Source organism: Labeo rohita, chromosome 23 (assembly GCF_022985175.1).
Source record: "Labeo rohita strain BAU-BD-2019 chromosome 23, IGBB_LRoh.1.0, whole genome shotgun sequence".
Classification (NCBI taxonomy): Eukaryota; Metazoa; Chordata; class Actinopteri; order Cypriniformes; family Cyprinidae; genus Labeo; species Labeo rohita.
In genome coordinates, this window is record NC_066891.1 from 2,445,667 (window position 1) to 2,473,255 (window position 27,589).

General features: G+C 34.8%; 3 protein-coding genes across 6 annotated transcripts in view; all 3 read right to left on the reverse strand.

The window, feature by feature from the left end:
- Positions 1-5,457, reverse strand: part of wu:fb74b10 (uncharacterized) — a 9,127-nt gene extending 3,670 nt beyond the window's left edge. The window contains exon 1 of one of the 2 annotated variants that reach the window (XM_051096438.1): positions 5,297-5,457. In XM_051096438.1, the coding sequence (XP_050952395.1) occupies positions 5,297-5,357 (61 nt within the window). In that variant the 5' untranslated portion in view covers positions 5,358-5,457. Of the gene's footprint in view, positions 1-2,242; positions 2,749-5,296 lie in introns of those variants that run through there. The other variant, XM_051096437.1, reaches the window with a different exon arrangement.
- A 3,620-nt stretch (positions 5,458-9,077) lies between these two features.
- ppm1ka (protein phosphatase, Mg2+/Mn2+ dependent 1Ka) lies at positions 9,078-17,133 on the reverse strand. Of its 3 annotated transcripts, XR_007825500.1 has the most exons (8): positions 16,974-17,133; positions 15,720-16,170; positions 14,153-14,253; positions 13,865-14,030; positions 11,701-11,845; positions 11,385-11,519; positions 10,078-11,282; positions 9,078-9,963 (listed from the first exon to the last, which is right to left on the reverse strand). XR_007825500.1 is itself a non-coding variant. In XM_051096256.1 (7 exons), the coding sequence occupies exons 2-7, from the start codon at positions 16,136-16,138 to the stop codon at positions 11,151-11,153; spliced, it is 1,098 nt and encodes a 365-aa protein (XP_050952213.1). In that variant the 5' UTR covers positions 16,139-16,170; positions 16,974-17,133; the 3' UTR covers positions 9,078-11,150. The 3 variants fall into 3 exon arrangements, 2 of the variants coding, with proteins under 2 accessions (XP_050952213.1, XP_050952214.1); XM_051096256.1 differs by having other exon boundaries at positions 9,078-11,282; XM_051096257.1 differs by lacking the exon at positions 16,974-17,133 and adding an exon at positions 16,290-16,357 and having other exon boundaries at positions 9,078-11,282.
- Positions 17,134-19,761: 2,628 nt separating this feature from the next.
- On the reverse strand, positions 19,762-26,274 carry gprin3a (GPRIN family member 3a). Its single transcript, XM_051096255.1, has 2 exons — positions 26,156-26,274; positions 19,762-24,469 (listed from the first exon to the last, which is right to left on the reverse strand). Exon 2 carries the CDS (start codon positions 24,383-24,385, stop codon positions 22,367-22,369), a length of 2,019 nt encoding a protein of 672 aa, XP_050952212.1. The 5' UTR covers positions 24,386-24,469; positions 26,156-26,274; the 3' UTR covers positions 19,762-22,366.
- Positions 26,275-27,589: the final 1,315 nt, after the last annotated feature.

Genomic DNA, 27,589 nt, shown 5'->3' on the forward strand with positions numbered 1-27,589 from the left:
ACAGCTGATCTCAGGTAAAACACTCATGTCAATCAACTATCGTGGGAGTGACGGCACACCGACAGGCATCTGAGAATGGCTCGATTTAAAAAAGGGGATATTATTTTTACAGATTAATTAAAAATCAGTGCATGGGTTATCATCGTCACTATAGGGTAGATTTGTACATGCACTGCCAACACACATTGATGTTCAAACAGCATGTAAAAGTGAACTTAGCATCCGATGACCCCTTCAATGCATGCGTTTCCTTCTGGAGCATTAGTGAGCGTTTGAACCTTCTGTAATGGCTGCATATGCAGCTGTCTTCAGTGTAAAAAGATTGCTCTCAAAATCTCAAAAGCTGAAGGATTTTTCTGAAGAACAGCAGGCAGATTAATTGTTCAAAACAAACAAGGGACTCATGAACTACTATCACAAAACAAGAAAAACATAAAAAACAGCTGTGGATCAGGTAACACAGTATTAAGAATCAAGGGGATATAAATTTTGAACGGGGCCATTTTTATAAATTCAACTATTATTTTCTCTTGTGGACTAAATGTAAACATCTTTTATGTTAAATATCATATCAATATTCAGGTCAGTACTAAATAAAATAGCATGCATTTTGTATGATCCCTCTTATTTTGGTAAAAAACATTCTGCAGATTCTGCAATGTGCATGTAAACTTTTGACCTTAAAATGTATTAAAAATTAATCTAGTACACTAGTACAACATTCGGCTGCAGTATTTGGGTAATCCGCATTAAGACGAAAATAAACAGGGCTTCTGCCAGTTTTACGAATGTAAATTTAAGACTAAGATTATTTTTCTAAGGCCAAGTACAGACATTTTTTAAAGAGAAAAAAAAAAAAAAAAAAACAAAGAACAGAACACATCAGTATGGTCTTTTAATGCAAGTCTTGTATTAGCAACACCTCAAAGTTCAAAAATAAAATTTCTATTAGCTCTCATTGCATAGTCATTTTACAATATAATAATAATAATAATAATAATAATAATAATAATAATAATAATAATAATAATAATACTACAAAACAACAACAACAACAACTACTACTACTACTTTTAACTAGTTTTCTCCCAACTATTAGATAATTAAATAAAAATGAATTAAAAAAAAAAAAAAAAAAAAAAAAAAAAAAAAAAGATATATATAACAACAACAACAATAACAACAACAACAATAACAACCCATATATTGGGGGGGGGGGCAAAAATAAATGAATAAATGAATAATAATAATAATAATAATAATAATAATAATAACAATAATAATAACAATAATAATAACAATAATAATAATAATAATAATAATAATAACAACAACAACAACAACAACAACAACAACAACAACAACAACAACAACAACAACATACTTGAAGCAAAATTACTCATTTTATGGGAAATGTATCAAAACTAAGTGAATTTGTGATTACAACAACAAATGTCAATCGGTTCAAAATGGTTCTCATGCTATTAACACGTTTGTTCTCGTTTCAAGCATAAACTCACTTAATTTTGTTCAGTTTCTCAGAAAACAAGTATTGATGTTAATTTCGCATGTCAGGTAAGTGTATCTTGATTTAAGGTGGAAATGAAAAATACTGAGGAAAATGCATATTTGCAGTATGGATTTAAGACTTTCTGCTCTGATTTAAAACATTTTTATCCCTTCATTTGGGCATATGCTAATTTAAATCGTTCTTAAAACGTATTATGACCCGCAGAAACTATATATATAAAAAAAAAACAATATTAAAAACATGGGGGTGTGTCACTTATTCAGACCATGGTTTCAAAAATCTCACTCCAGCCAATTAATTAAAGTCAGCAGCGCTTGCAAATCATCACTACCTTTATGAATATGCAGAATTGCATACTATAATCTAGTGAATTAATTCGATTTTGAGCCTTTTTGACAGAGTCTGCAATAACAGTATTATTAGCTCCTCCCCCAGTATAAACAATCACATCTTGGTTAAATCTTCGATGCATTTATTATTTATTATTTTATTAATTCACTTCTGCGGTATTAGATTAAAGTCAAGTTTAAATGAGCAAGAGTACATTTAGTTTACACATAAATTTGTGCACAGGGATTCATTAAACACACCAGGAGCGTAGCTTTCCATGTCAATGCCAAGAAGCATTTATTGTGGAAGTTTGCGGTGAATAAATGTTTATACTAGCGCTCTTTCTGTAAATCGCACACATTTACTAAACATAAAACTCACCAGGCATTTGAAGCGCATCGGCGACCTCCTTCCATCGTTTGTCCTTCTCCTCCCGGTTGTGGTAATCGGCGGAAGAAATGTCGTACAGACATGCAGACTCCTGCCAGAGCTCGATCAGAGTCTCCTCCGCTTCGGGAGTCCACAGTCTTCCAGCCATCACGAGTGAACAATATTCTAGTCTCACTAGTCAGTTTACAGTCGCTGGCCTCATTTACATAATCGCTGGAAATGTATGGAAGCATAAATAAACGCAGCGACTCAACTCTCTGCGAGTTTAATGGATCGGAAGACTGGGAATCTCCTCCGTTTAGTGTAATGGCGGCTTACAAACAGTCGTAAAACCTACATACTGCCACCTACTACATCGGAGTGTGTAGAGACAAGGCTTCAACCTCTTACTACATCCTTGTAATATTCGTACAAAAAGAAATAAATAAAAATAAATACTAATAATCAACTAAATGACCTGCTTAAAATGCGTGTTTCTCCTGAACCCAAAAGCAAACCTGCCCCGCAACACTCAGAAAAGTATGGAAGCCTGTTTTTTTTATTGTGACTTCAAATTTCACAATTCTGGCTTTTCTTAGAATTGCGTAATATAAACTCGCAATTGCGAGGTTGGGGTGGGGGTCAGAAATGTGAGATAAAAATGGTTGCAATTGCGATTTAAAAGGCCCAATTCTGAGAAATAAAGTCGCAATTGCGAGAAAAAGTCAGAATTGTGAGAAAGTCGCAATTGCGAGTATTAAAGTCAGAATTGCGAGATATAAACTCGCAATTGCGAGGTTGGGGTGGGGGGTCAGAAATGTGAGATAAAAATGGTCGCAATTGCGATTTAAAAGTCCCAATTCTGAGAAATAAAGTCGCAATTGCGAGAAAAAGTCAGAATTGTGAGAAAGTCGCAATTGCAAGTTATAAAGTCAGAATTGCGAGATACAAACTCGCAATTGCGAGAAAAGTCAGAATTGTAAGATAAAAGTTGCAATCGCAAATTATAGTCACAATTCTGCCTTTCTATATCTCGCAATTGACTTTCTCACAATTCTGACTACTCTCTTGTAAAGTCAGAATTGCGAGATATAAAGTCGCAATTGCGAAAAAGTCAGAATTGTGAGAAACTCGCGATTGCGAGAAAATGTATATCTTGCAGTTCTGACTTTACACCTCACAATTCTGAGACTGTAGAGAAATTAAGAATAGACCAAATCACATTAAACCTAGTGATGGGCGCATTTGAAACACTGCTTCATGAAGCTTCGAAAATTTCGTGCGCGGGAACATGGGCGCTTGACACATGCGCACTAGTCTTTGTCTGTCCTTCTCCAGAAGTTACATTGCCCGATTTAAGAGAGAGAGAGAAAAAACGTGTTCACGGTGAAGTACACCGCCGAAAGTAAATCGTCTGTGTAAGTTACCATTCAGTAGCTATTTTATGGTTAACAGTGGTGAAATTGTGAAGTTACAAACAAGTAACGCACATTCTGAGGATTTGACATTAACTAAACTTTAACAATACATCGTTTTTTTTTTTTTACTTTTTCTTACTCGGTTTTAAGTTGGCTTTGCCTCATGGCGGGCCGTCACTATAAATGCAGCTTTACTTAAATCACCTGGGAATATAAATTGTCCAAAATGGACCACTACGGACCATGTAGCGAAGGGTGCTTTCGAAACACTGCTTCGTGAATTTTTCGCGAATCATTTGTTTCGAACCATTGGTTCCGAGCGCTTATCAAACCGCTGAACCAGTGTCTGGTTTTAGCTGATTTTGCACCAGTTTAATACATTTGGAGACACTTTTAATGAAACATTTATAGGCTAAGAAAAACTAGTTAGCCTAATAGTTTTATTCGCCCGTTTAGTCATTAAACAAATCAAAACAATTCCTGTGAAGTCATAAAAGAACACGTTATATATATACACACTTAATATTTAATGGCATTTAATGATTTTTAAATCACATTTATTCAAGTTTATGAATATTCAACATTCAAATTTATTCAACTTGAAATGTTAAATTATACTAAGTGACAACTTAGATATTTGAGTTGAATCAACTTAATTTTAAGGCAGCTGGGTTACTTACCCATCTGTTAAGTTTAGCAAACGCAAATATCTAAGTTGTTACTCAGTACAACTTAACATTAAGTTGACTAAACTTATTTTAGTTGACTGAACTTAAAATTAAGGCAGCAGTATAACAAATTGTTTTAAGCTGACTCAACAGATTGTGTTTTTTATTTTTTACAGTGTACACTTTTTTTGACCAGCAGGCGTCACATGCGTTACAGCGCTTCCACACAATGAATCATTTTGCGAACCAATTGGTTCAACTGATTCAAAGCTTTGAAAAGGTTTGTTTTTCCATATTACTAGTAGTGTTGGGGGTAATGCAAGTTGCAAATTACTTTTTTCAACTAACTAGTAAAGTAACGCATTACTTTTACATTTACTAAAAAATATCCGAGTTACTTGTTTTCCTATTCATTCACTAACAACCTCCCTGTCCCGTGTTGCGAGAAATTAGTAGTGAAGTGTAGAGGCAGTTCCTTCAGCCTGAGGCTTGTTAATTTCACTCTTGGTGTGAAAAGGCCTTTACAGTTGCCAAAAACAACTTTTAGGTTTTCTGTTATTAAAAATGAGTAAGCCCTGGTGACAAAACGTAACGCAAAAGTAACAATGCATTACTTTCCATAAAAGTAACCAAATGCAATCAGTTATATTAATAAAAGCACACGGTAAGCCAGCATTGCCTTGGACAGGACAATGGTTATTATTCAGAAATAGCCTATATGACCACTGAATTTCGCGACTTACTACATGAATCAGACAGTACTCCAGAGAAGCAAAACAGAAACCCCAGTTCTTTCGATTACAGCGCCTTTGCGCGCGCACACACACGGCCACATGAGCAGTTATAATTTTGCGCACATGACAGAATGAGCCAGACATCATTAAAAAAAAAACAGCATTTAACACTGGCACGGCGACCAGGTTTATCATGAGCCAGAAAAAAAATTGGCACGGCGGCAAGACCATAAACCATTAGCTTACTTTTAGAAGATCTGCAGCGTCCCGAGATGTTGTTCTGAACTTCGTGCAATTCCTCTTCCATCCAAAGTGTTTAGTTATTATCATGAATATTTGTTAGCTCTATAATTAACACTAGCTTAAAAAAAACTGCATGAAGGTATTTTGCAAACACACTACTAATATTGCAGGTGTTCCAATTAATGTCTCATTTAGCTGAGCTTAGGTGGAGCGTCTAAGCCCCGCCCAGTAATAACAGATTGGCACTGATTTATATTTCGTTTACAAGCTTCGTTTCTAATTGAGGATGTGCAGTGTTCTTTTCTGTCTTGCCTGAGCACACACAATTTATAATGATGTTATTTAAACACTTGCATTAGGCTGCTTGGTTTCTGAATGTTTTAAACGTCCGGTTTTCAAATGGTTCAAAGGAAAGCACACTTGTGCATTTATTTTGTAATTTTATGGTATTTAAACCTAAGTGATCGAGATGACCAGTAGATGGCTGCAGTGATCCACACATTTTGCTTGCTCGCTATAGACCAGTGCTTCAAAACGAAATTATTTAAATGTATTTATATTAAAATAATCTAGCAATAAAATACCAAAGAACAATATAAAAGATTAATATGCAATTACATATTTATTTAATAACTTAAGTGAACCGTTTTAAATTATAATACTTAAAACAACCTACATATGTGCACATATTTATATGTGACAGATAACTCAAATCCATATTCAAACATATGGATTTCTTGCTTTGAATAAAACCAATAAAGTAAGATATTAACACATGAAGCATGATTTTTAGGGTTACCTGAAAAACATTTTTTCATCACAACTAAAAAATCTAATCTCGTGCAGATCTCTAACCTGTTGTGCTCCATCTAAAACCATATTAAAAAGAATTCTGCTTATTTTTTAATCAATATTATGAGTTTTTTTATGAGCTCTACACTAACACAGGCTACAGTTTTTCTCTATATAATATTTTATTCTGCTGTTAATCTGATAGAGTGTCATTATATTTCTTTCACATGTTACATTTAATATACTGTAATCAAATATGCTTAAATGTAAAGATTGAAAAGTGTCTGATGAATCTGGACTGGTAGATCTACTGCTTTATGTTTGTTCACCAGTAGAGGACAGAAGTGCCCACTACAACGCACTCCACTTTTAGCAGTCAAAAATACTAATACAAGCCTGATACACCTTATTTCTTTAGTTTATGGACCAAGGGCGGATTTTGACATTGGTAAAAAGGTCAAGCAACAGGAGTTAATCCAAACTTCAGAAAAAGATTATGGACATAATTAGGCTATAATACAAATCAGACTTTGACGTGAGTTGCTGTTTTTGTCACTCCTCTGAGAAAGATGCCATTCACCTTTCTTTCTTTCTTTCTTTCTTTCTTTCTTTCTTTCTTACAAAACTACTAAAAAATTGTTTAAAGAAAGAAAGGATTCGCGATGTGCATTCCGATCTGAATTAAATGATTCGCAAACAATCTCCGAAGTTCTGATCTGAATCGAATGATTCGCCAACCCGCTCTGAAGTTCTGATATAAATCAAGTGATTCGCGATCCACTGCAAATTCCACTATTCATTTCAGACCTCGGAGCACGTTTCGCGAATCATTTCGCGAATTAAAAGATTCGTGATACGTGCCTTGAAGATCCGATCTGAATCAAAAGATTCGCGAAACGCGCTCCGAAGCCTCGATCAGAAATGATTCGCGAAAAGGGCACCGAAGATCCGATCTGAATCAAAAGATTTGCAAACCCACCCTGAAGTTGCGACCAAATCAAATGATTCGCGATCCACTCTCCGAAGTCCCGATCTGAATAATGATTTGCGACTATTCATTTTAGATCGGGACTTCGGAGCACATATCACGAATCTTTTAATTTGCGAAATGATTCGGGAACCCGCTCCGAGGTTCCGATCTGAATCAAAAGATCCGCGAAACGCGCTCCGAAGCCTCGATCAGAAATGATTCGCGAAAAGCGCACCGAAGATCCGATCTGAATCAAAAGATTCGCGAACCCGCCCTGAAGTTCCGATCTAATCAAATGATTCGCGATCCACTCTCCGAAGTCTTGATCTGAATAATGATTCGCGACTATTCATTTCAGACTTCGGAGCGCGTTTCGCGAATCATTTCGCGAATTAAAAGATCCGTGATATGTGCACCGAAGATCCGATCTGAATCAAAAGATTCGCGACTATTCATTTCAGTTCGGGACTTCGGAGCACATATCACGAATCTTTTAATTTGCGAAATGATTCGGGAACCCGCTCCGAGGTTCCGATCTGAATCAAAAGATCCGCGAAACGCGCTCCGAAGCCTCGATCAGCTTCGCGAAAACCGCACCAAAGATCCGATTTGAATCAAAAGATTCGCGATCCCGCCCTTAAGTTCCGATCTAATCAAATGACTCGCGATCCACTTTCCAAAGTCCCGATCTGAATAATGATTCGCGACTATTCATTTCAGATCGGGACTTCAGAACATGAAATGATTCGCGAAAAGCGCACCGAAGATCCGATCTGAATCAAACGATTCCCGAAACCGATCTGAATTTTTCAATTCCAGAAATGATTCTCGAACCCGCTACGTATTTCCAGTCCACATAAAATGATTCGCTATGCGTGTTTTGAAGTCTCGATCTGAATCAAATGATTCGCAATATACGATCCGATGGGAACACCTCAAAACAGTGAATCATTTTGCGACGCAATGATTAAACTGATTAGGATTTTCGAAAAGCTCTGTTTCACCCATCACTACGTGCTTTTTAAAATGATTAAAAGCGATGTGCACGTTTAAAAATGAATGGCTTTTTTTTTTTTGGCTTGAACTGAATCTAAGTCACGAGTTTGAATCATTCAGAGCGGTTCCAACGTAAATGACTCACTTCAATTGAAACCGTTTGTCTGTTCTTATGCTTTTCGCGTCTTCAGCCTTGTTTGCATCAACCTTAGTACTACTGCTAGCTTAGTTCCGAGTTGTATGAGATTAATTGAAATTTCAAAAAAAAAAAAAAAAAAAAACTACTTCAGATGCGGCCGAAATTATAACCTAAGGGGGTTTACGTACACATATATTTAATTGTTTAATCAAAATTATTGCTAGGGATAATTTAGTCACTAGATATTGGTAGGAACATGTCCCTAGCGTCCTTACTAAATTCTACACCTTTGAAATGGACCTAAATTCAGATCTAGACTTTTGTAGACGCTTGCAGACTAAGAACACAATGTGCAGAATACATGCACGTAATATAAGGTGAACACGTTGTTCTCATGTATTTTTAGCCAACCAGTTCACAAGACATATGGGTTGTGTTTACCATATACAGCTCAAGCCATAGTTCACCTTACTCTCCAAAGTTAAAGGACAACCATGATTACTGCAGGCTAAAATACACATTCCTGATCTTATTCCTCAGCGCACGTAATTCTAAAGAAAATTAATGATCAACTTTATAATCTTGTATCAAAATGCCATAACTTGCCTCCAATTCCAGACCCACATTTACAGTACATGTATGCATTTGGCAGATGCTTTTATCCATAGAGCATCCAACATGCTTCTGTGCCACACAAAGCAACATCTAATTAAATCTTGTTTTTAAACGCTTTTGTTGAGAACATACAAAACAAAAAAATTAAACACAGTCTAATGTACTAAAGTCCAGCAGTGACTGTAAGTAAATAAAGATTTATGCATGCATTATATTAAATTTCAAAGGTCAGTGATGTTAACTACAAACTTAAAGAGCAGAAGTGGCTCCACCATGTTTCATAACACAGTTTTTATTTCACAGGAAGTTCTTTACATTCATATTTCATAACTGATATGTGATACCCTCAGCAGTGTAGAAGATATTAATACTACACTGAGAGAGTTTACAAGTGAATCTCTCTAAACCGGTACTGTAAACCAATGCAGAACTAAACCCTTTTACCATTTCCCAGTTGAAATCATGTGTCCAAGAAATAGGATACTGAAAATCAGTCCACTGTGTTTGGATAAGGCAAAAACACAAGACTGTATGATTCCAGTGATGCAACCAAGAGCACAGATTTAACAGCACAGCTTAGCAGTGAAAACATACAAACATTTCTTACCAAAACACATTTATAAAAGAGAGAACTGCAGAAGACGCTGAACAGGTAAATTCTCTCTGCAGTTCCTCTAGACATTTACACTGACAAACATTTCTAAAATATATACAGAGAGCTGCTGATGTTATTATGACATAAATGTCAACATGACACCTTTAAACAATCACACCTGGGGTACATTTACAGGACAACAAATGTACTAAAAACAGCAAAGTTTTACATACAGGCGACAACATTGTTGAAACAATCCCAGTTATCACTGAGACAAAAAAACAACTAAAAACGCTGTGTTATGCCAGGCCTGTAGTTGGTGATGTCACTTTGTAAAGAAACACCTATGCATTCTTCAAGTATGTACTTGCCAAGCCTGAATATGTGATAAACATGTGCACATCACTGTTTTTGCAAACTTGCATTTTTAAGTTTACATGGAGACAATAACGGTATCATTTTCGAAAACTTGCACTTTAATGTCACTGTTTTCACAAATTTGCATTTTTACTTTCGCATGGAAACAGTAATGGTTTCATTTTCAAAAACTTGCACTTTGAAACCTGTAAAAAACACGTAATGCGCATGCACATGACATTACCATTTTCGCAAATTTGCTTTTTACGTTTGCATGGAGACAGTAACGGTTTCACTTTCAAAAACTTGCACTTTGAAACCTGTAAAAAACAAGTAATGTGCATGCACATAATGTAACCATTTTCGCAAATTTGTATTTTTAAGTTTACATGGAGGCAATAACGGTTTCATTTAATAAAACTTGCACTATGAAACCTGAAAAAAAAACACGTAACGCCCATGCTCATGACGTCACCGTTTTTTCACAAATTTGCATTTTTAAGTTTACATGGAGACAATAACGTTATCTTTTTTGAAAACAAAAACTTTTCACTGTTGAAACGGGTTTCAAGCAGCTTTCTCTTGGTAATCGCGGTGAATTTGCACAAACATGAGCGAAATCTCATCACCTTTGCGTGAAGATCTTGATTGCACAGATTCCTATTGGAATGAAGTGAACTATCATCTAAAAACTTAAAAACAGAAATATCTTTATGCATTTTGACCATTCCTTTTTGATAAGCCAAATGCAAACGTTTAATAACGGGTTTTAAAGTGCAAAAAAATGCCGGATTTTATGGAAATGGTTGATGTATGTGTTTTTTTTTTTTTTACAAAGTGTTACATCGCCAACTACTGGCTTGGCACGAATAATACAGCATTTTTGGCCATTTTAGCGGATTATTATTATATTTTTACAAATAATTGAATGGGTGTGCACAGGTGTGGGTTGGTATATTTTACTATACAAGGTACTTTTATATTCAATACTGACATACTATTATATACAATTTCAGCCAATAAATAAAAACTTACAAAGACCCATAAATAAAACTATAAAGACCTTTTTTTTTTAAACGAAATCATAAATCTAATATAATCAGTGCTCTGTTTTTACAGGGCTTCTACTTTTGTTAGATGGGTCTCATTTAATGCTGACAAAATTTACACAGAATTCATTCTTCTAATGCTTCATGAAAGAATGACGTAATGAGTTTAACACAATTTATAAACTAATCCACCACATTTACTTTTAGAATGTAAAGATGCAGAAGAGCAATTGTTTTTATGATCTTCAGGCTTGAGTTCTTAGAGTTGGACTTTTGTTTATTATGAAAACACAGACTAGTGGTGTGATTGTTAACTGGGAGTGTTAATTATCTTTTGACCGCCGTTAGGACCAGCGGCCCATGGAGGCGAAGTTTCGGCTCATGTCGTACGTGTATTGGGCGTTTTGATGTTTTCCCCAGGCTCCAAACGGGACGACAATGACTGTGCTGTTGTCCTCTGATCCGTACTGTAGAGCCTGAATGATGCAAACACACACTTAAATAACCTGAGAAAGTTGTGTTATAAAATTTAAATAGCTTATGTCAGATTTTACTTCTTCAGATTATTTCATTCTTACCAGCTCAGCAATGACGTTTGCTGCCTCGGTGGGGTCATGGCACTGGTTGATGACGTCACAGATCTCCTGGTTGGACATGATGAAGTTGATGCCGTCGGTGGTGAGAACCAGGAAAGAGTCGTGAGCGTGCTGCAACTACAGGCGTAAGAAAGCAATGATTCATAGCGATTTGTCAATGTCATTTGAACGTAATTTTATTTTCATGTGATGTTTCATGCCAGTCAGACTCACAAAATGAAATAAAGAACCATTTAAAAGTCAGACTTTTATTTTGTTAAATTATGAAATTAACTATAAAATAACTTAAAGTGCATACTAGAGTTTGAGTGGTCTCTGGTTCTGCGATCACTCCGGTCTTCTTTAAATCGAAGTCTCCGATGCTGCGGGTCATTGCCAATCGGCCGTTAACATTAGCCTGACCGACGCTGTTCCAGGACACAAACCCACCACTCTGACGAATTCTACACACACAGACATAGATCTTGCTTATATAATATAAAGCCTGTATTTTTTTGTTATAAAAAAAAAAAATCAGTAAAACTGTGAAAAATTATTGCTATGTAAAATAGCTGTCTTCCATATGAATATATAATAAAATGTAATTTGTTTATGTGATCAAAGCTGAATTTTCAGCTTCATTACTGCAGTCTTCATTGTCACATGACCCTTCAGAAAATATTCTAATATGCTGATTTACTGCTCAAGAAATGTTTCTGATTAAAATGATAAAAAACTATTTTTATTTCAAATAAAATAAAATACAAGAGTTAGATTAAACTTAAACTAAATGAAAATTAAAATGCTGCCTTGGCAAGTGTTATTATAGTTAACTAAAACTAAAACCATAAAAAAACCTAATTCATGTTAGATAAAATCTAAAATAAATAAATAAACATATATATATATATATATATATATATTATTTAAAATAATATTCAAAATATTAAATTAAATATAAAATTAAATTATATAAATATAATTTAAAAAAATAATAAAATGAAAAGAAAAGGAAAATAAAATAAAAAGGAAAAATAACAAAAATTGCAAAAAAAAAAATCTAACTAAAATTAAAGTAAAAATTAATTATAAAAATGAAAAGCAATTCAAAATATTAATAAAAACTATAATAATTCATAAAAATAATTAAGAAAAACTAATGAAATAAAAAGGAAAGGAAAATAAAAATGGAAAAACTAATAAACATTGCAAAAAAATCTGACTAAAATTAAAGTAAACATTCACTATAAAAAAGCTATTCAAAATATTAATAAAAACTATAATAATACATACAAATAATTAAGAAAAACAAATAAAATAAAAAGGAAAATAAAACTCAAAGGAAAAACTAAGCAAAAATACAAAAAAAAAAAAAATCGAACTAAAATTAAAGTAAAAATTCATTATAAAAAAGCAATTCAAAATATGAAAAAAGCTATAATAATACATAAATATAATTAAGAAAATCTAATAAAATAAACAAGAAAAGAAAAATGAAAATGAAAATCTAATAAAAATTGCAAAACAAATCGAACTAAAATTAAAGTAAAAATTCATTATAAAAAGTAATTTAACATTTGAATAAAAGCTATAATAATACATAAATATAATTAAGAAAAACAAATAAAATAAAAAGGAAAGAAAAATAAAAATCTAATAAAAACTGCAAAAAAAATAAAAAACTTAAAGTAAAAATTTGTTATAAAAAAAGTTATTCAAAATATGAATAAAAACATAATAATACATAATTAATACTAAAATAACAGCTAACCACAAACAAACACAAAACTACAATATTTTATTAACACTATATTTAGAAACTTTAAATGTTTTGATTGTAAAGGTTGTCTTTCTTCACAATAATTGTGACCCTGGATTACAAAACTAGTCTTAAATAGCACGAGTATATTTGTAGCAATAGCCAAAAATACATTTAATGGGTCAAAATGATTGATTTTTCTTTTATGCCAAAAATCATGTTCTATGAAGATATTTTGTAAGTTTCCTACCATAACTTAATTATTAGATTAGCAATATGCATGGCCAAGAACTTAAATTGGACAAGTTTATTGATGATTTTCTTAGTATTTTAATTTTTTTGCACCCTCAGATTCCAGATTTTCAAACAGCTGTATCTCTATGATGTATAAATCTCAAATTAAAAAACTGACTCTTACAGGCTATTCCAAGGTATTTTAATAAAAAGCATGCTATTAGCATAGTACTGCATCCAAACAGTAACTCAAAACAGTACTTTTATTTAACTGACAGAAACTGTTCTTAAAATAAGCACATAACCAAACTAACTCTTGCGTAACATTGCACGCACATTTTTTACAGACATGAGCTGTAATATGAGTTGCAGGGTCTTTGCTTTTATTAATAGCAGATACGCAGAGCCTCTCATATCACTACACATACCAGAACACGTTATTCCTGGAGCGCTGGCGCGTGTGTTTGACTGTATGAGTGTGTGTGTGTACCTGTGTTTCTCATCTTTCCTCTCTGGCGTGTGGTCGTCTGTGAGTTTGCGGGCTTTTCCCTTCCTGCACAGCAGAGCACGACTGTCGCCAACACTTGCGACGACCAGCTCGATACCGTCTCTTAACAGTGCCACAGTTGCAGTCGTGCCCACCATCATAAGAGAGGCTGAACCACATGCATAAACACACTTTAATGAAGTGTGCATGAGTGCATGAACTAATAGATGAATACTCTGAATGCAATGCAAGTCCCTTTGGATAAAGGCATGGGCCAAATGTTAATCATACCATTGCCGTACATCTGCAGCTCCGCAGCCAAAGCTGCATCTACTTGCAGGAACGCTTTAGACAAGACTGTCTGTAAATCTGTTTCCACCTCCAAACAATCCCTGCAAAACACAAAATCATTTCATTTACAATAATGTATGTTTAACCTTTATATTAGATCCCGGGTCAGTTTGACCCATAATGCATTTTTGAGTTGTTGGAAATACTGGTTAACATGGACTGTTTTTTTGAAGGCATGCATTTGTATCAGTAAAGCATTCAGTTTTGCTGGAAATCAAACCCATGCTCCTTTAATTTAAACATTTCAACTAGAAATTATAATAATATAATATTTCTAATATCTATATTTTGTTTTTAAAAATAGTTGTTGCGAGCTGTTAAAGGTTTACTGTTTTCATCAGATTTTAATATTTTAAATTCAGTTGTTAAAAATATTTAAAATACAGTTCATAATATTCAATTTTTGCATAATATTAACTTAATTAATTAACATTTATATTAATGTTAATTAATATACATATATTGTTAAATGTTCACTGTTTTTTTAACCACTTTTTAAAATTGTATTTAGTTTTTTAAATATATATTTTTTACAAATATTTTCAGAATATTCTAAATACCGTTTTAAAATGTGCTTATGTTTGTTTATTTATTTAGTAATGTGTGAGAAGTATTAATGTTTATAAAGAATTAGAAGTTTACTGTTTTATTTTAATTTACTTTAATGTTCATTTTAATTAATATTTTTAAAAATATGTTTATAAAATTCACATTTTGAACTTTTTTTAATATTTGTTAAATGCATTAAAAAATATTTTTATAGTTTTTTTTTTAAGTGTGGGAAGAATGTCAATTAATATACATATTTTATTTAGTTTAGTTTTAATTTAATTTAATTTGCTTAAATTTAATTTTGTTTTAAAATATTTAAAAAACGGTTTATAATATTCAGATTTTGAATAAAAAATTTTTTTTTTTTTTTAAATAATTTATTGTAATGTGAGACGTGTTTATGTTAAAGGCTTACAGGTTTTACCAGATTTGTAATTTCTTTTAGTTTTAATTTAAATGTACTTATTTTTTAAAAAATCTGTTTATTATACTAGTTTTAAATACAGTTAAAAAATAAACTTTTTTGTCTGTGAGAAATATGTATATTAATTTTAATTACTTTAATTCATTTTAGTTTAGATGTTAAATGTTGCTGTTTTTTTTTTTTTTTTACCAGTTTTTACATTTTATTGAGTTTTTTCAATATATATTACATTTTTTAAAATAATATTTACATTTTCTTATAGTTGTTTAATATCGTTTTATTTATTTATTTAGTAATGTAAGAGAAGTATTAATTTTAACAGTTTATTAATTTACATTTAAATAATAAAAAAAATATATATATATATACATACATATGTTAATGTTAAAAGTTTGCAGATTTTACCAGATTTTTTTATAGTGTGTTTTTTTTAAAAAAATCCAATTAGGGTCTATTTGACATGAAAAACCATAACCAGAATTTGAACATAATTCAAGGGTTAACTATACTGAAGGTCACTCCGTTCTGTACCTGATGTGCTGCTCCATGTGTTTGTGACAGAAATCAGCGGCCTGTGGTCCTCCGTGCCCATCAAACAGAGCGAAGTACAGTATATTATGCGTGAGTTCGTTCACTTGGAAACGGTCCTCGTTGTCACGTCGGCGGCCGATGTGGGAGGCACAACCCACCTTGGACACGCTGATATGCGGGATAGGGGTTCCGTAGCGGATGCTGGGCGGCAACAGGATGGGCTCCTCTATCCGGTTATCCCAGATCCCAAAGGAATCCCACGTAGCTGGACGTCCGCTTCCGTCCATGTCCAAACGAGTGCTGTTCCACCGGACGCCAGATGCGGTCGGGTCCCGCATACACGCGCACCTGGCGCTCCGGCCCACCGTGGACAGGCTGCATCGGAGCAGACGGGACAATGAGACGACTGAGACGGACATTGAGACGATCTTCTGTTCCTCAGATGGGACTCCTGTGAACAAAATTAAACAGTTAATGGTCTAATGAAGAAGATTCAACTACATCCTCCAAAAAAAAGCCAATGCTTATTTATGGTAACTAAACATTTGAAGTCAGTATGTGCTTGTTGACCTGAATGACCCCTAGTGAGCCCTTCGTGTCAAGTTCACATGCATGCGCCGTGCGTCATTGCTGACCTGTGAGACGTGTGTTTCATGTCCAAACAAACACATGCAAGCACAAGACCATAACAGTGACATCACTGGATCATGTGACATTAATGTTGCATCATAACGAAAACACCTCAGGCAATGAATGTGAATGCTTCATAATGCATAACAAAGCAGTTATAATAGAATATTAACTTATGTTATTGCTAAAAATATGTATTTTGTTCTTTTGCTGATCTGAAATGTATTATAGTTATGGTTTGTTATTTTTGGTTATTTATAGGTTATTTTACATGGGTATTTATATTATTATCTAATAGACATTTTTTTGAACTTGTGCTCTTTTTTAAATCTTGATTATGCTTGTATTATATGAAAACAGTAAAATAATTACAAATTACCTCATAAAAAGATACATCAAAATGTAAATTAATAAATTATATGAATGTTTTAATTAAACATATTAGCTGCCTAATAAAAAACTGCAGTTAAGGTCCTTCAGATAATAATATAACGTTGTTTTTCAATATTATTAATTCGTCAGAACATTAATACACCAGTTTTAACCTGATTTGTATTACATTCGTCAGAATCGCTTGAATGTTATAAACGCAAATCACACGAAAACAATTTTACAGCAACTTACCTGCTGCAAACAAGCAGGTTTATCATTTAGTTGACAAAGTTGTCAAAGTTAGTGTCCGACTCCGTCTCTCGTCCAGCTGGAGTGACAGAAGGTGTGTCAACACACTTTCTAGTTAAATTGTTAGCTGACAGATATGCTAGTCTTGCTACAGGGGGCGCTTGGCGGCTCACAAGTTGAAAACTCATTTAAACCGCAGTTAAATCTCAGGAAACTTGTGTCAGGAAAGACTATAATAATACAATAACAACCACAAACGATTTAACTGAAAGACTTCGAACTTAAGCTAACAATGGAAACACCGCGGCAATGTTTACAAAATGATTTTGAAGTAACTCTAATCAGATAAACGCAAACGGCTGTGATTGATCAATTCTCAGCTGCGCTGAGAAAAGTAACACGCATCAGGTGCCAAGTTCTGCTTCAGAAGCGATTTGGATATTTATTTAAACAGGAAAAATGAGACAGAGGAACTTTAACACACTTTGAATGGTAGTAGAGTGAAGAATTAACAGTAAATAAATTATTATTTAGACTAATCCCACCTGACCAATCAGAGACGGCGTCCGAACTGCTAAGCCCCGCCCTTCCAAAACTCCGTTCTATGCACTTGTTCAATTTCTGTAACGTACACAAAAGGTTATTCACATTCCTTTGCACGACAGTATCCAATCACAGGCCGTCCTTGCCCTCCGCTCGTCCAATCAGATGAGGGGGTGTGTGAGGGTTTGGCTCAAGCGTTTCTTTCTTTCTTTCTTTCTTTCTTTCTTTCTTTCTTTTTTGGCGCCATCATACATTTTCTTGCTGACTTAAGTATTATTTAATTGATTTGTTTTACTCTGTTCGTTTATATAATGTTTGTTAATTATATTTATAGAATAACTGTCTAATGTTGAGATGATAACTGCTAAAATAATAACCATATGTGACCCTGGACCACAAAACCAGTCATAAGGGTCAATTTTTCAAAACTGAGATCAATACATCACCTGAAAGCTGAATAAATAAGCTTTCCATTAGTGTATGGTATGTTACGATAGGGCAATATTTGGCCGAGATACAACTATTTTAATATATGGAATCTGAGGGTGTCAAAAAATCTAAATATTGAGAAAATGACCTTTAAAGTTGTCCAAATGAAGTTCTTAACAATGCATATTACTAATCAAAAATTACGTTTTGATATATTTACAGTAGGAAATTTACAAAATATCTTCATGGAACATAATCTTTACTTAATTTCCTAATGATTTTTGGCATAAAATAAAAATCAATAATTTTGACCCACACAATGTATTTTTGGCTATTGCTACAAATATACCCCAGCGACTTAAGACTGGTTTTGTCATATATGTGACCCTGGACCACAAAACCAGTCTTAAGTAACATGGATATATTTGAAGCAATAGTTAAAAACACATTGTATGGGTCAAAATTATTGATTTTTCTTTTATGCTAAAAATCTTTAGGATATTAAGTAAAGATCATGTTCCATAAAGATATTTTGTAAATTTCCTACCATAAGAACTGAATAAAAAAGCTTTCCAATGATGTATGGTTTGTTAGGATTGGACAATATTTGGCCGAGATACAACTACTTGGAAATATGAAATCTGAAGGTGCAAAAAAATTAAATATTGAGAAATTCACATTTAAGGTTGTCCAAATTAAGTTCTTAGCAATGCATATTACTAATCAAAAAATTATGTTTTGAAATATTTACGGTAGGAAATTTACAAGATATCTTTATGGAACATGATCTTTACTTAACATCCTAATGATTTTTGGCATAAAAGAAAAATCAATCATTTTGACCCATACAATGTGTTTTTCAATAATTGCTTCAAATATATCCATGTTACTTAATCACATATTTAATTTGGCTACATAATGAGACACACCCTTCAAACCAAAAGATCTTAATGGCATTTCTTCTAACATAAAACAACAGATTTGAGAACAACAGAGAGTCTCTAAAGGGAGTATTATGATTATAAACGCCTCTGTAGAACATTAAAGAACAATTTTAACTAAACTAAATGCGTTATGGTCCCTAATATGGTTGAATTAAACATGCATTAGGGACATTAGCACTACCAGTGTGTGTGTTTGAGGGAGAAAGAGTTTCTTTCTTTCTCCCTCATACACACACAGATGGATCACAGCATGTTTCCGCTGTAAACACAGCAGAAGTCCTGAATAAAAGATCAGCAAGTACTCAAAACAGAGACGTTTTAATACACTATAAATAACTCATTCCTGAGGAAACCATTACACGAATTGCAGTGAGATTCACGCTTTCTTAAGGAAACAGTAGCACTTGCGTGGTAGCAAATAAATGTTTAGGTGAGCTTTTGTTTTTAGCTGTGCAGTAAATCACAGTAAATGAAATGCTGCACTTACAGTAGCACAGGAATCAGACTTGTGCTAACATGTCTTGTTTTTCCCTAGGATCTAAAATGAGAATTAACAGTCTCTGCAGTGAATGGGTGCCGTCAGAACACATGATAAAAACATCTCAATAATTCAATTAACGTCTTGTAACGTTTGTGAAGTAATCCTGGAGTGGTGTGGATTACTTGTGGATTAATTTGATGTTTTTATCAGCTGTTTGGACTCTCATTCTGACGGCACCCATTCACTGCAAGATTTATTGGTGAGAAAGTGATGTAATGCTACATTTCTCCAAATCTGCTGAAGAAAAACTCTGAGGGAGAATAAACCTTCAGCAAATTTTCATTTTTGGGCAAACTTTTCTTAATGTTTACTTACCTATACTTATACTATAGTGTTCAAGTTGTTAAACACCAGAATGTTTGAGGAACATCAGTACAGCGCTGCCACACAAAAACTAAAGAGAGCAAAACAGAGGTATATGAGAGAGAGCCATCACACCATCATTTGCTGCACACTTCATTTCACTGAAGTATGTAGGGCAGAAGCTCCGTAGGGTCCATAATGTCAACCGAACACAGGACACGGTAGCTGTATGTGCTGCATTGCTGCTCCTGAGTGAAATATTTAAAGCTAGACTCAATTCAGACATCATTGAGAACAAAGATACCTAAATTTAGTCCACACTCGCTTCTGTACAGTCAATATCTACGTCTTGCTCCCTCACACGAAAAAGATAAAATATTCAGCAGACATCACTTAGAGCTTTTGCCAAAACACAAAGACCTCATTCAGTCAAGTCCTGATACCATGGTAAAAATAACATGAAATGCAAGGACTAAATCACAGTTAAAAGGGCTCTCACATCAGAAAACAAAAAAAAAAAAAAAACAGGCTCATGCATGAGGATTCTTAACATCTTAACTTGGAAAAAGTCATGAAGAACATCACAAACATTATTTTATTTTATTAAAGTGCTCTACAGTGATTATTAGCTCAGTTTTATGTATCTCTAAAGGACACTGACAGCATTTTTGCAGTGTCAAACCAACTGGAAGTCATCCATTTTTAATGGGATTAACATTTACCAGCATTAACAACAACTACCAGTGCTTGAAGTTGTTCAGGTGTGCAAGTGAGTGACCACAGTGACTAAACATCAATGCTCACATTTAGACACTCATTAACTGTTCTGAGAAAACCTAGAAGTTTCCTAAAAACATAACGCAAAAACTTGTTTATTTTTCTAAAAAAGTGATAAAAATAAGTTGTTTTTCAAAATGTTTACCTGCTGTAGTCCACATTTCATCAAAGTTGTCCTAAAACCAAAACAATACCCCTTCTTATCTTAGCACAACTTTGATCAACTTTTTTGATCCACTTCAAATGTTGACTACTGTACAGATACTGTAGTGACATTCAGCTTTACACAAGTTAATACTAAGGAGTGAAGACAGTGGACAAATTTTGCCTCTACAAAAATGAAAAAAATGTCACTGAACTTTCAATAACAGTCAACAATTCACTTGTAGATTAATGTTAGTGAACTCATTAACTAAGCTAGTTCACATAGCCTCAACAAATACCAAAATGTCAAATATTCTAATGATGGGTGTTGGATTAAAAATATTGCGAAACATCTAAGATTTTTCACTCTGTCCAAACAAAGACCAACAGTGTGAACATGCTAACCCAAAACAACGTTTACAATGTTTGATGGAGCACAAAATGAGTTTTAAAAGGATAGTTCACCCTTAAAATGAAATACAATCAGAATCATCCAAAACTCTATTCGTTTTTTTAAGGCCCTGTTTACACTAGTGAAATCGAAAATGAAAATGATTCCCGTCTACACTGGTGTTTTCACTGCGTTTCAGCAACAATCTCCATCCACACTACACAACCTAAAATGCATGTCACAGGACCATTCATAATGAGCATGATGTTATTGTTTACATGGTCCCGGAACGAATGTGGGCAGCCACGCCATCGTTTTCAAAAGTCTCTGTTTTGGTCCATTTACACTGAAACACAACCCTGGAGTTTTCAAAGTAAAATGGGGTCTGCAGCATTTTCGAAAGTCTCCATTTTCAAGCGTCGAAAATGTTGGAGTAGTGTAAACAACAGGCATAACCGTAGCAAAAGTAATGCGTTTTAAACCAAAAATGCACTAGTGTAAACAGAGCTTAAGAAATGTCTCAGGGTTGTACCCATTGTTCTTCAAAACATTCTTCTTTTGGTGTCCATAGAAGAAAGACAGTCATACAGGGATTGGAACTACATGAGTAACCGATGAGTGAAATATCCCTTTAAGAGACATTTAAGAACCATCCAGATATCCAAAACCAGAATGGCCAGAAGTGGCATCTCTTGTTGGCGCCAATAGCCTCGTGGTTAGTGCGTTGACATACAATGCAACTGCGCTCACGGTGACCCAAATTCGATTCCCATCTCAAGGTCCTTTGTCCATCCCGCTCCCCCTCTCTCTACCCAGTGCTTTCCTGAGGTCTCCCCACTGTTCTCTCTTAAAAGGCATAAAAGCCCATAAAAACAACTTCAAAAAAAGAAAAAAAAGTGGTGTCTCTCTATAGCAGGGATCCCCAGCCCTGCTCCTGAAGTGTCCTGCAGACTTAAGTTCCAACCCTACTCTAACACACCTGTCTGTAGCCCTGAACACCTTGATTATCTGGTTCAGGTGTGTTTGATTGGGGTTGGGGCTGAAATCTGCAGAACGGTAGCTCTCCAGGTGTAGGATTGGAGACCCCTGTGCTACAATCACATGCACTTCATAGTCAAGAACAAGCGTAGCCGATAAGGCCACAAGTTCACATCAATCTCGCCATTGTGGACAAGACCATAGGCAAGAAATCTTTTCAAGCTTCTGAACGTGGTCTAAAACGTACATGAAGCAACAGTAGGTTACATATTTATAGACATTTTTAGGTCTGCTATACATTCTCCAGTGTAGCACCATCTACAAAACATTTTTACATAACAATGAGTCACTTTTCTGCTTCCTCTTTGGGTCGTGGTTTTGAGCAGCACCTAGATCCAGCAAACAGCGATCTGAAGACATTCCTTTTCTTCTTCCCCGTCCTGCCCTTTCCAACTGATTGTTCGGAGAGGCATATGGACCTCCGGAGCGAGCCGATACGCCGCTCGTGTTCACGGATCTTGCACTGCAGGTGGTTCTGGATGGCAAATCCCAGGGACTCCAAATCCAACGACGCTCCGTAGACTTCCCACGTCATTCCCTGCTCATCCCAGACGATCTCCTGGGGTGGACAGCTCTCCTCCTTTTTTCCTTCCACTCCTGAGTTAAGCCTCTCCATGGACGTCTTCTCCGCCACCCCAGCCGATACTTGACAAGTTGAGTCAAATTCACTGAGAGGTTGCGGAGACTGGCTACGAAGCTCAATCTCTATTTGACAAACGTGCTGAAGAGGTTTCTGGCTATTGGGGGATTTGTAAGGGGGTGGACCTAGAAATCTAGGCTTGGCTCCTGTTGATTTGGGGTCTGGTAAGGTTACACTTGACAACCAATCAGAGTCCGAGTTGCTGTCAAGATTGAGTTCGTTGTGAAAGCCTTTAGAGTTGAGGTCAATCTCAGGGTTCACCTGGTAGGGTTGACAATCATGGACTGGACTTGTGTCTGTGGATCTGCTGCACACCTCCACATCTGCCTGGACCTCGACGTCAACGTACACCGGTTGAAGATCCACCTGCAGTGCTGCATCCTTCCTTTCGGTCACTGGAAAACCTTCAAATGTCATCGTCACGGCATCCTTCAGGCTCTTGGATTTGGGAATCTTATTCTTTTCATTCATTACAGCATCCTTCTTGACCTCAGTCGCCATTTTGTCATTCTTAATCTCAGCTTCCCCTTTTCTCTCTCCTGGCTTCCTCCTCTCCTCGCTCTCTGCTTCCTCCCTTCCCTTCTTTTCCCAGAGTCTCTGACTCTCTCTTGTGTGACTCTCTTGGGTTGTGACATATGCATCAGTCTTGTCTTCTGGCTCTTTCAGCTTGTCGGCAGAGGGGTTTGTTGCTTGATACGATGATGGAGAGGAAGTTTCTTTGCACCCTTTCAGGTCACTTCCTCTAAGCTTTTGTTCTGGAAGGACAGCGTCCTCTCTTTCGTCTCCTAGCATCTCTTTTCCATCATTCCCACTCTTTATCTCCAGCTCCTGAGGATTATCCCCCATTGCTGCTTTTGTACCCAGTTTCAGTTTGCTCTCCACCAATGTGTCAATCATTTTATCTTTTGGAGAAGTCAACAGCAGTCCCTCTTTGCCCGTAACTCTTCTATTCCGCTCGGTTTTGTCCACTTTGAGAGACGTAGGATGAGGCGGTTTAAGTTTGGGGCTGGACGTAGCCCTGGGAATTTGGGAAAGAGAACTTCGGTTGAAACTCTTGGGAGAGTCAGTAGAGAAAATCTGGGAAGCTGAAGTTGTTTTATGAATTATCTTTTGTTGGGAGTCTGTGGAGCCCATGATATGAGAAGCTGATGCAGTTTTTTGCATGTTTTTGGAAACTGTTTTCGCACTTGGTTGTAGCTTCTTCTCATGGCTCGCATTTGGGGATCTCGGTTTTGCCCCACTGGGTCCAGCTTGGCTGGACAAACCTAAGACCTCCACTCCAGGTGCAGTTGTTTTGGTTGGATGTTTCATTGCTGTTTTAGTCGTAGCAGTTGTGTTGGCTATTCCCACAGTGACCTGCTTGGTTGTAGCTGAGTGCATGGTGGGTATTTTCGATGCAGCTGTGGATGCAGGGAGGGGGTCTGCGGCTGGAATGGCAGAAGTGGCTAATGCAGTGTGTTTTAGTGTTTTCATATGGCTGGCAGATTCCCTGGAGGTGGATGTCTCCTCCTGTTCTTTGGCTTGTACCTCAATCCCATGATTCTCTCTGAGTCTTGTCCTGGTTCCAGGAGAGAGGTTTCCCTTTCTCTGCTGGGACTCAGATTCCCAGCATGCCTTGGGCTCATTGTTTCTAGGGGGATGAAGGGAAGCAGGTCGGGATTCCATGAAACAGACAATAGTTGAAGAAGGATCTAGTAGTCACAATGGGAGCTCTGATTTAGTGATGTCTTAGTTGTAGATGAGACACATCTGTGAAGAGAAAAACAACTATTAAAAATGTTTTAATAAAATAAATTGCCTAGTGTAAATACATCAAGATAAAACTATACATCATGATTTACACAAGTGCTGAATTTGCATTGTCATATGTTCATTGATCAAACATTTTAATTGACATTGGATAGACAGGGAACTATGGATTTTATGTCAGTTCAGTTAGGTACTGTAAATGCACTCCTGGTGTAACTACTGTACATTTAGCATGCATTGTTGCTACTAATCTTTAAATTTACTGAAAATGATAATCCTGCTGCATTCTGGTGATTAAACCAACCCTTTGGAAAAATTACTATAGCTAAATCATGGTAACCACAAATTAATCATGCTTTTGCTATGCTAACCATAGTTTAACTGTAGTATTTGTAATAAAACTATGGTTATACAAATGGTAATCAATACGCCAAAAAATATGGTTACCAAACTTGAGGGCTGCAACAGTCGATTATTTTAATTTATGATAATTTTAATCTAACAATTATTAGAATGATTAATCGACTAATCATCAATTATTTCACTAATGAATCACTAGGCTTTGATTGATTACTCTAGCACTAAAATTAGTGCTGGGCAATGATTAATTGTGATTAATTGCATCCAAAATAATTTGTTTGTGTGGGTACTGTTTATATTTATTATGCATATATAAATACACACACATGCATGTATATATTTAAGAAAAATATGTTGTTTATATATTAAATATATTTATATATAAGATAAATAATATGATTATACATATATAAATGTAAATATTTTCAAAATATATACTGTATGTGTGTGTATTTATATATACACATAATAAATATACACAGTACACATGTATTTATTATATAAACAAAAACTTATTTTGGATGCGATTAATCGCAATTAATCGCTTAAACAGTAATAGTAAATTATTAAGTTATACATATTCTAACAAATAAAAATGTCACTTCAGCTTTTGAAAATCATATTAGGTCATCATTAGAATTAATTTATACAAATAGATATATTTGACACACAAAATACTACTTTAGGTCATATGAGATCAAATGACTACTTGACAAAAAAAAATTGTCAACAATTATTTTTATTGTCAACGTTGTTGATAACGTTGTCTAATCATTTCAGCCCTACTACAAGTGTAGCTTTTACTGTAATAAAACCATGGTTAGCTTATTTTTGTAAGGAAACCCTTACAATGATGACTGTTTTACCTGTGAAATCAGTTTGGAGTGTTAAAAAATGTGCCACTTCTGAAAACAAAACCTAAATAAATGCTCAAATTTCCCTCATGGGGGAAAAAGAAAGAAATAAAACATTAGATTAGTTTAAGAGCTGTCCAAAACCCTGCAAAACAGACCAGTCTGATTAGGTTTGACTGCAGCTGTTGATAAAAATATCTTATTCTTCTCTTTGTCTATATTTTGTTGCAGTATTTCAGTTTTAATTCTGTTCACATTAATATAACGTAACATTCAATTCGAATCAAATTTGTTTTAACAAGTTACCGCGTTTCCCGCGTGTGCTTCTTCAAAGGAGGGACAGTGAATCTAATTTGCACATGCATTAACGACGCCCATAACTACACACACCACCAAAACATAAGTAAACCCGTTAACCAACTACACAAACGCACCACAATTCTTAATAAGCATTATGCACAATCATACTCACTATTTAATGCCTTCCAAATCAATCCAGACATTGCAAAGACGATGTGCTCTTCTGAATGAACCTCCGATCGCTGATGCTGAAACTGTGAAGTGTTTTTCCCTCTCATGCTTGAATAAATGACGACGCTCTGTTCTGCATCAGATACGCGCACGCGCAGTCGCGCGCTGGAGCTGAAGAGAGCAGAGGATGGTCCCATCGATTTAGTTTGATGTGCATCTCATTTTTCCAAAACATGAACCGGTACATTACAGATGTGAGCGTTAGATTCCCAGGTTTCTTTGACTTAAATTGGGAATTCGCCAGAAAGCAATTACATGTCTATTCTTGGATGTTAAACGTCAATGAATCTGCATTTTACTACTAAGCACTATAGACTGGATTTTTATTTTGTAAACAAAAATATAAAATTCTTCATTTACTGAATATTTAACGTCACATATCTTATTCCAATAGAGTGGAGTATGTTTCAAAATCCTTATTAACCATATAGGCCTACATTTTTCTATTAACATTTACAATTACAGCTTAAGATCAGCATTTTTTTCTTTTTCTTTTTTTCTTTAAATGCCCTCAGAAGTCTCAAAAATCTTGAATTAGCAATGAAATATCACCTTCCGAATCCATGCACATGTTGGCCTTTAGCTATTTTGTTGTTTGACAGTGTTTATATCTCATTAAATCGACTTTATCTGTCATATTAAAGTTGTTGATGGTACAATGGCAGGGCTTTGGTTGCCTAGTAACCCGTAATGACTGTCAGCAGCACCTGAGCTGATGGTTAGTAAAGTGAGATGGATTACTCTCAAAACACTGGAGCCGACAGCATATCACAGCAGAGTTTCTATATTACTCATGAAGAATAATGAACATATGTCAGCCATCGACTCCACATTGTGCTCTCAGTGTGTGGGTATATTAATATTATCATGCTCAAAAAGTGTCCAGCAATGCATATTATATATAAAATTAAATACACACACACACACACCCACACACACACAATATTTACAGATCAAAATAATGAAATATATTAAAAGCATTTTAAAATAATATAGCAAAATGTGTGCAATTTTCTAAAATTCTATTTTATAACAATATATGCATGACACTTTTAGAAACACACACGTGTAATTCTAATGCAATCTACTATATAATTTTTTTTTAAATTTCATATTATGATTGTTGTACAAAGCAAGTTATATAATAAAATGTAAAAAACATACACTACCAGATACTAGTAAGATTTTTATTGTTTTTTTTTTTTTAGTTTTTTATTTGATCCAAAATACAGCAAAAGCAGTAATACTGTGAAATATTTTTACTATTTAAAATAACTGCTTTCTATTTGAATACATTTTAAAATGTAATTTATTTCTGTGGTCAAAGCTGATTTTTCAGCATCATTTCTCCAGTCTTCAGTGTCACATGATCCTT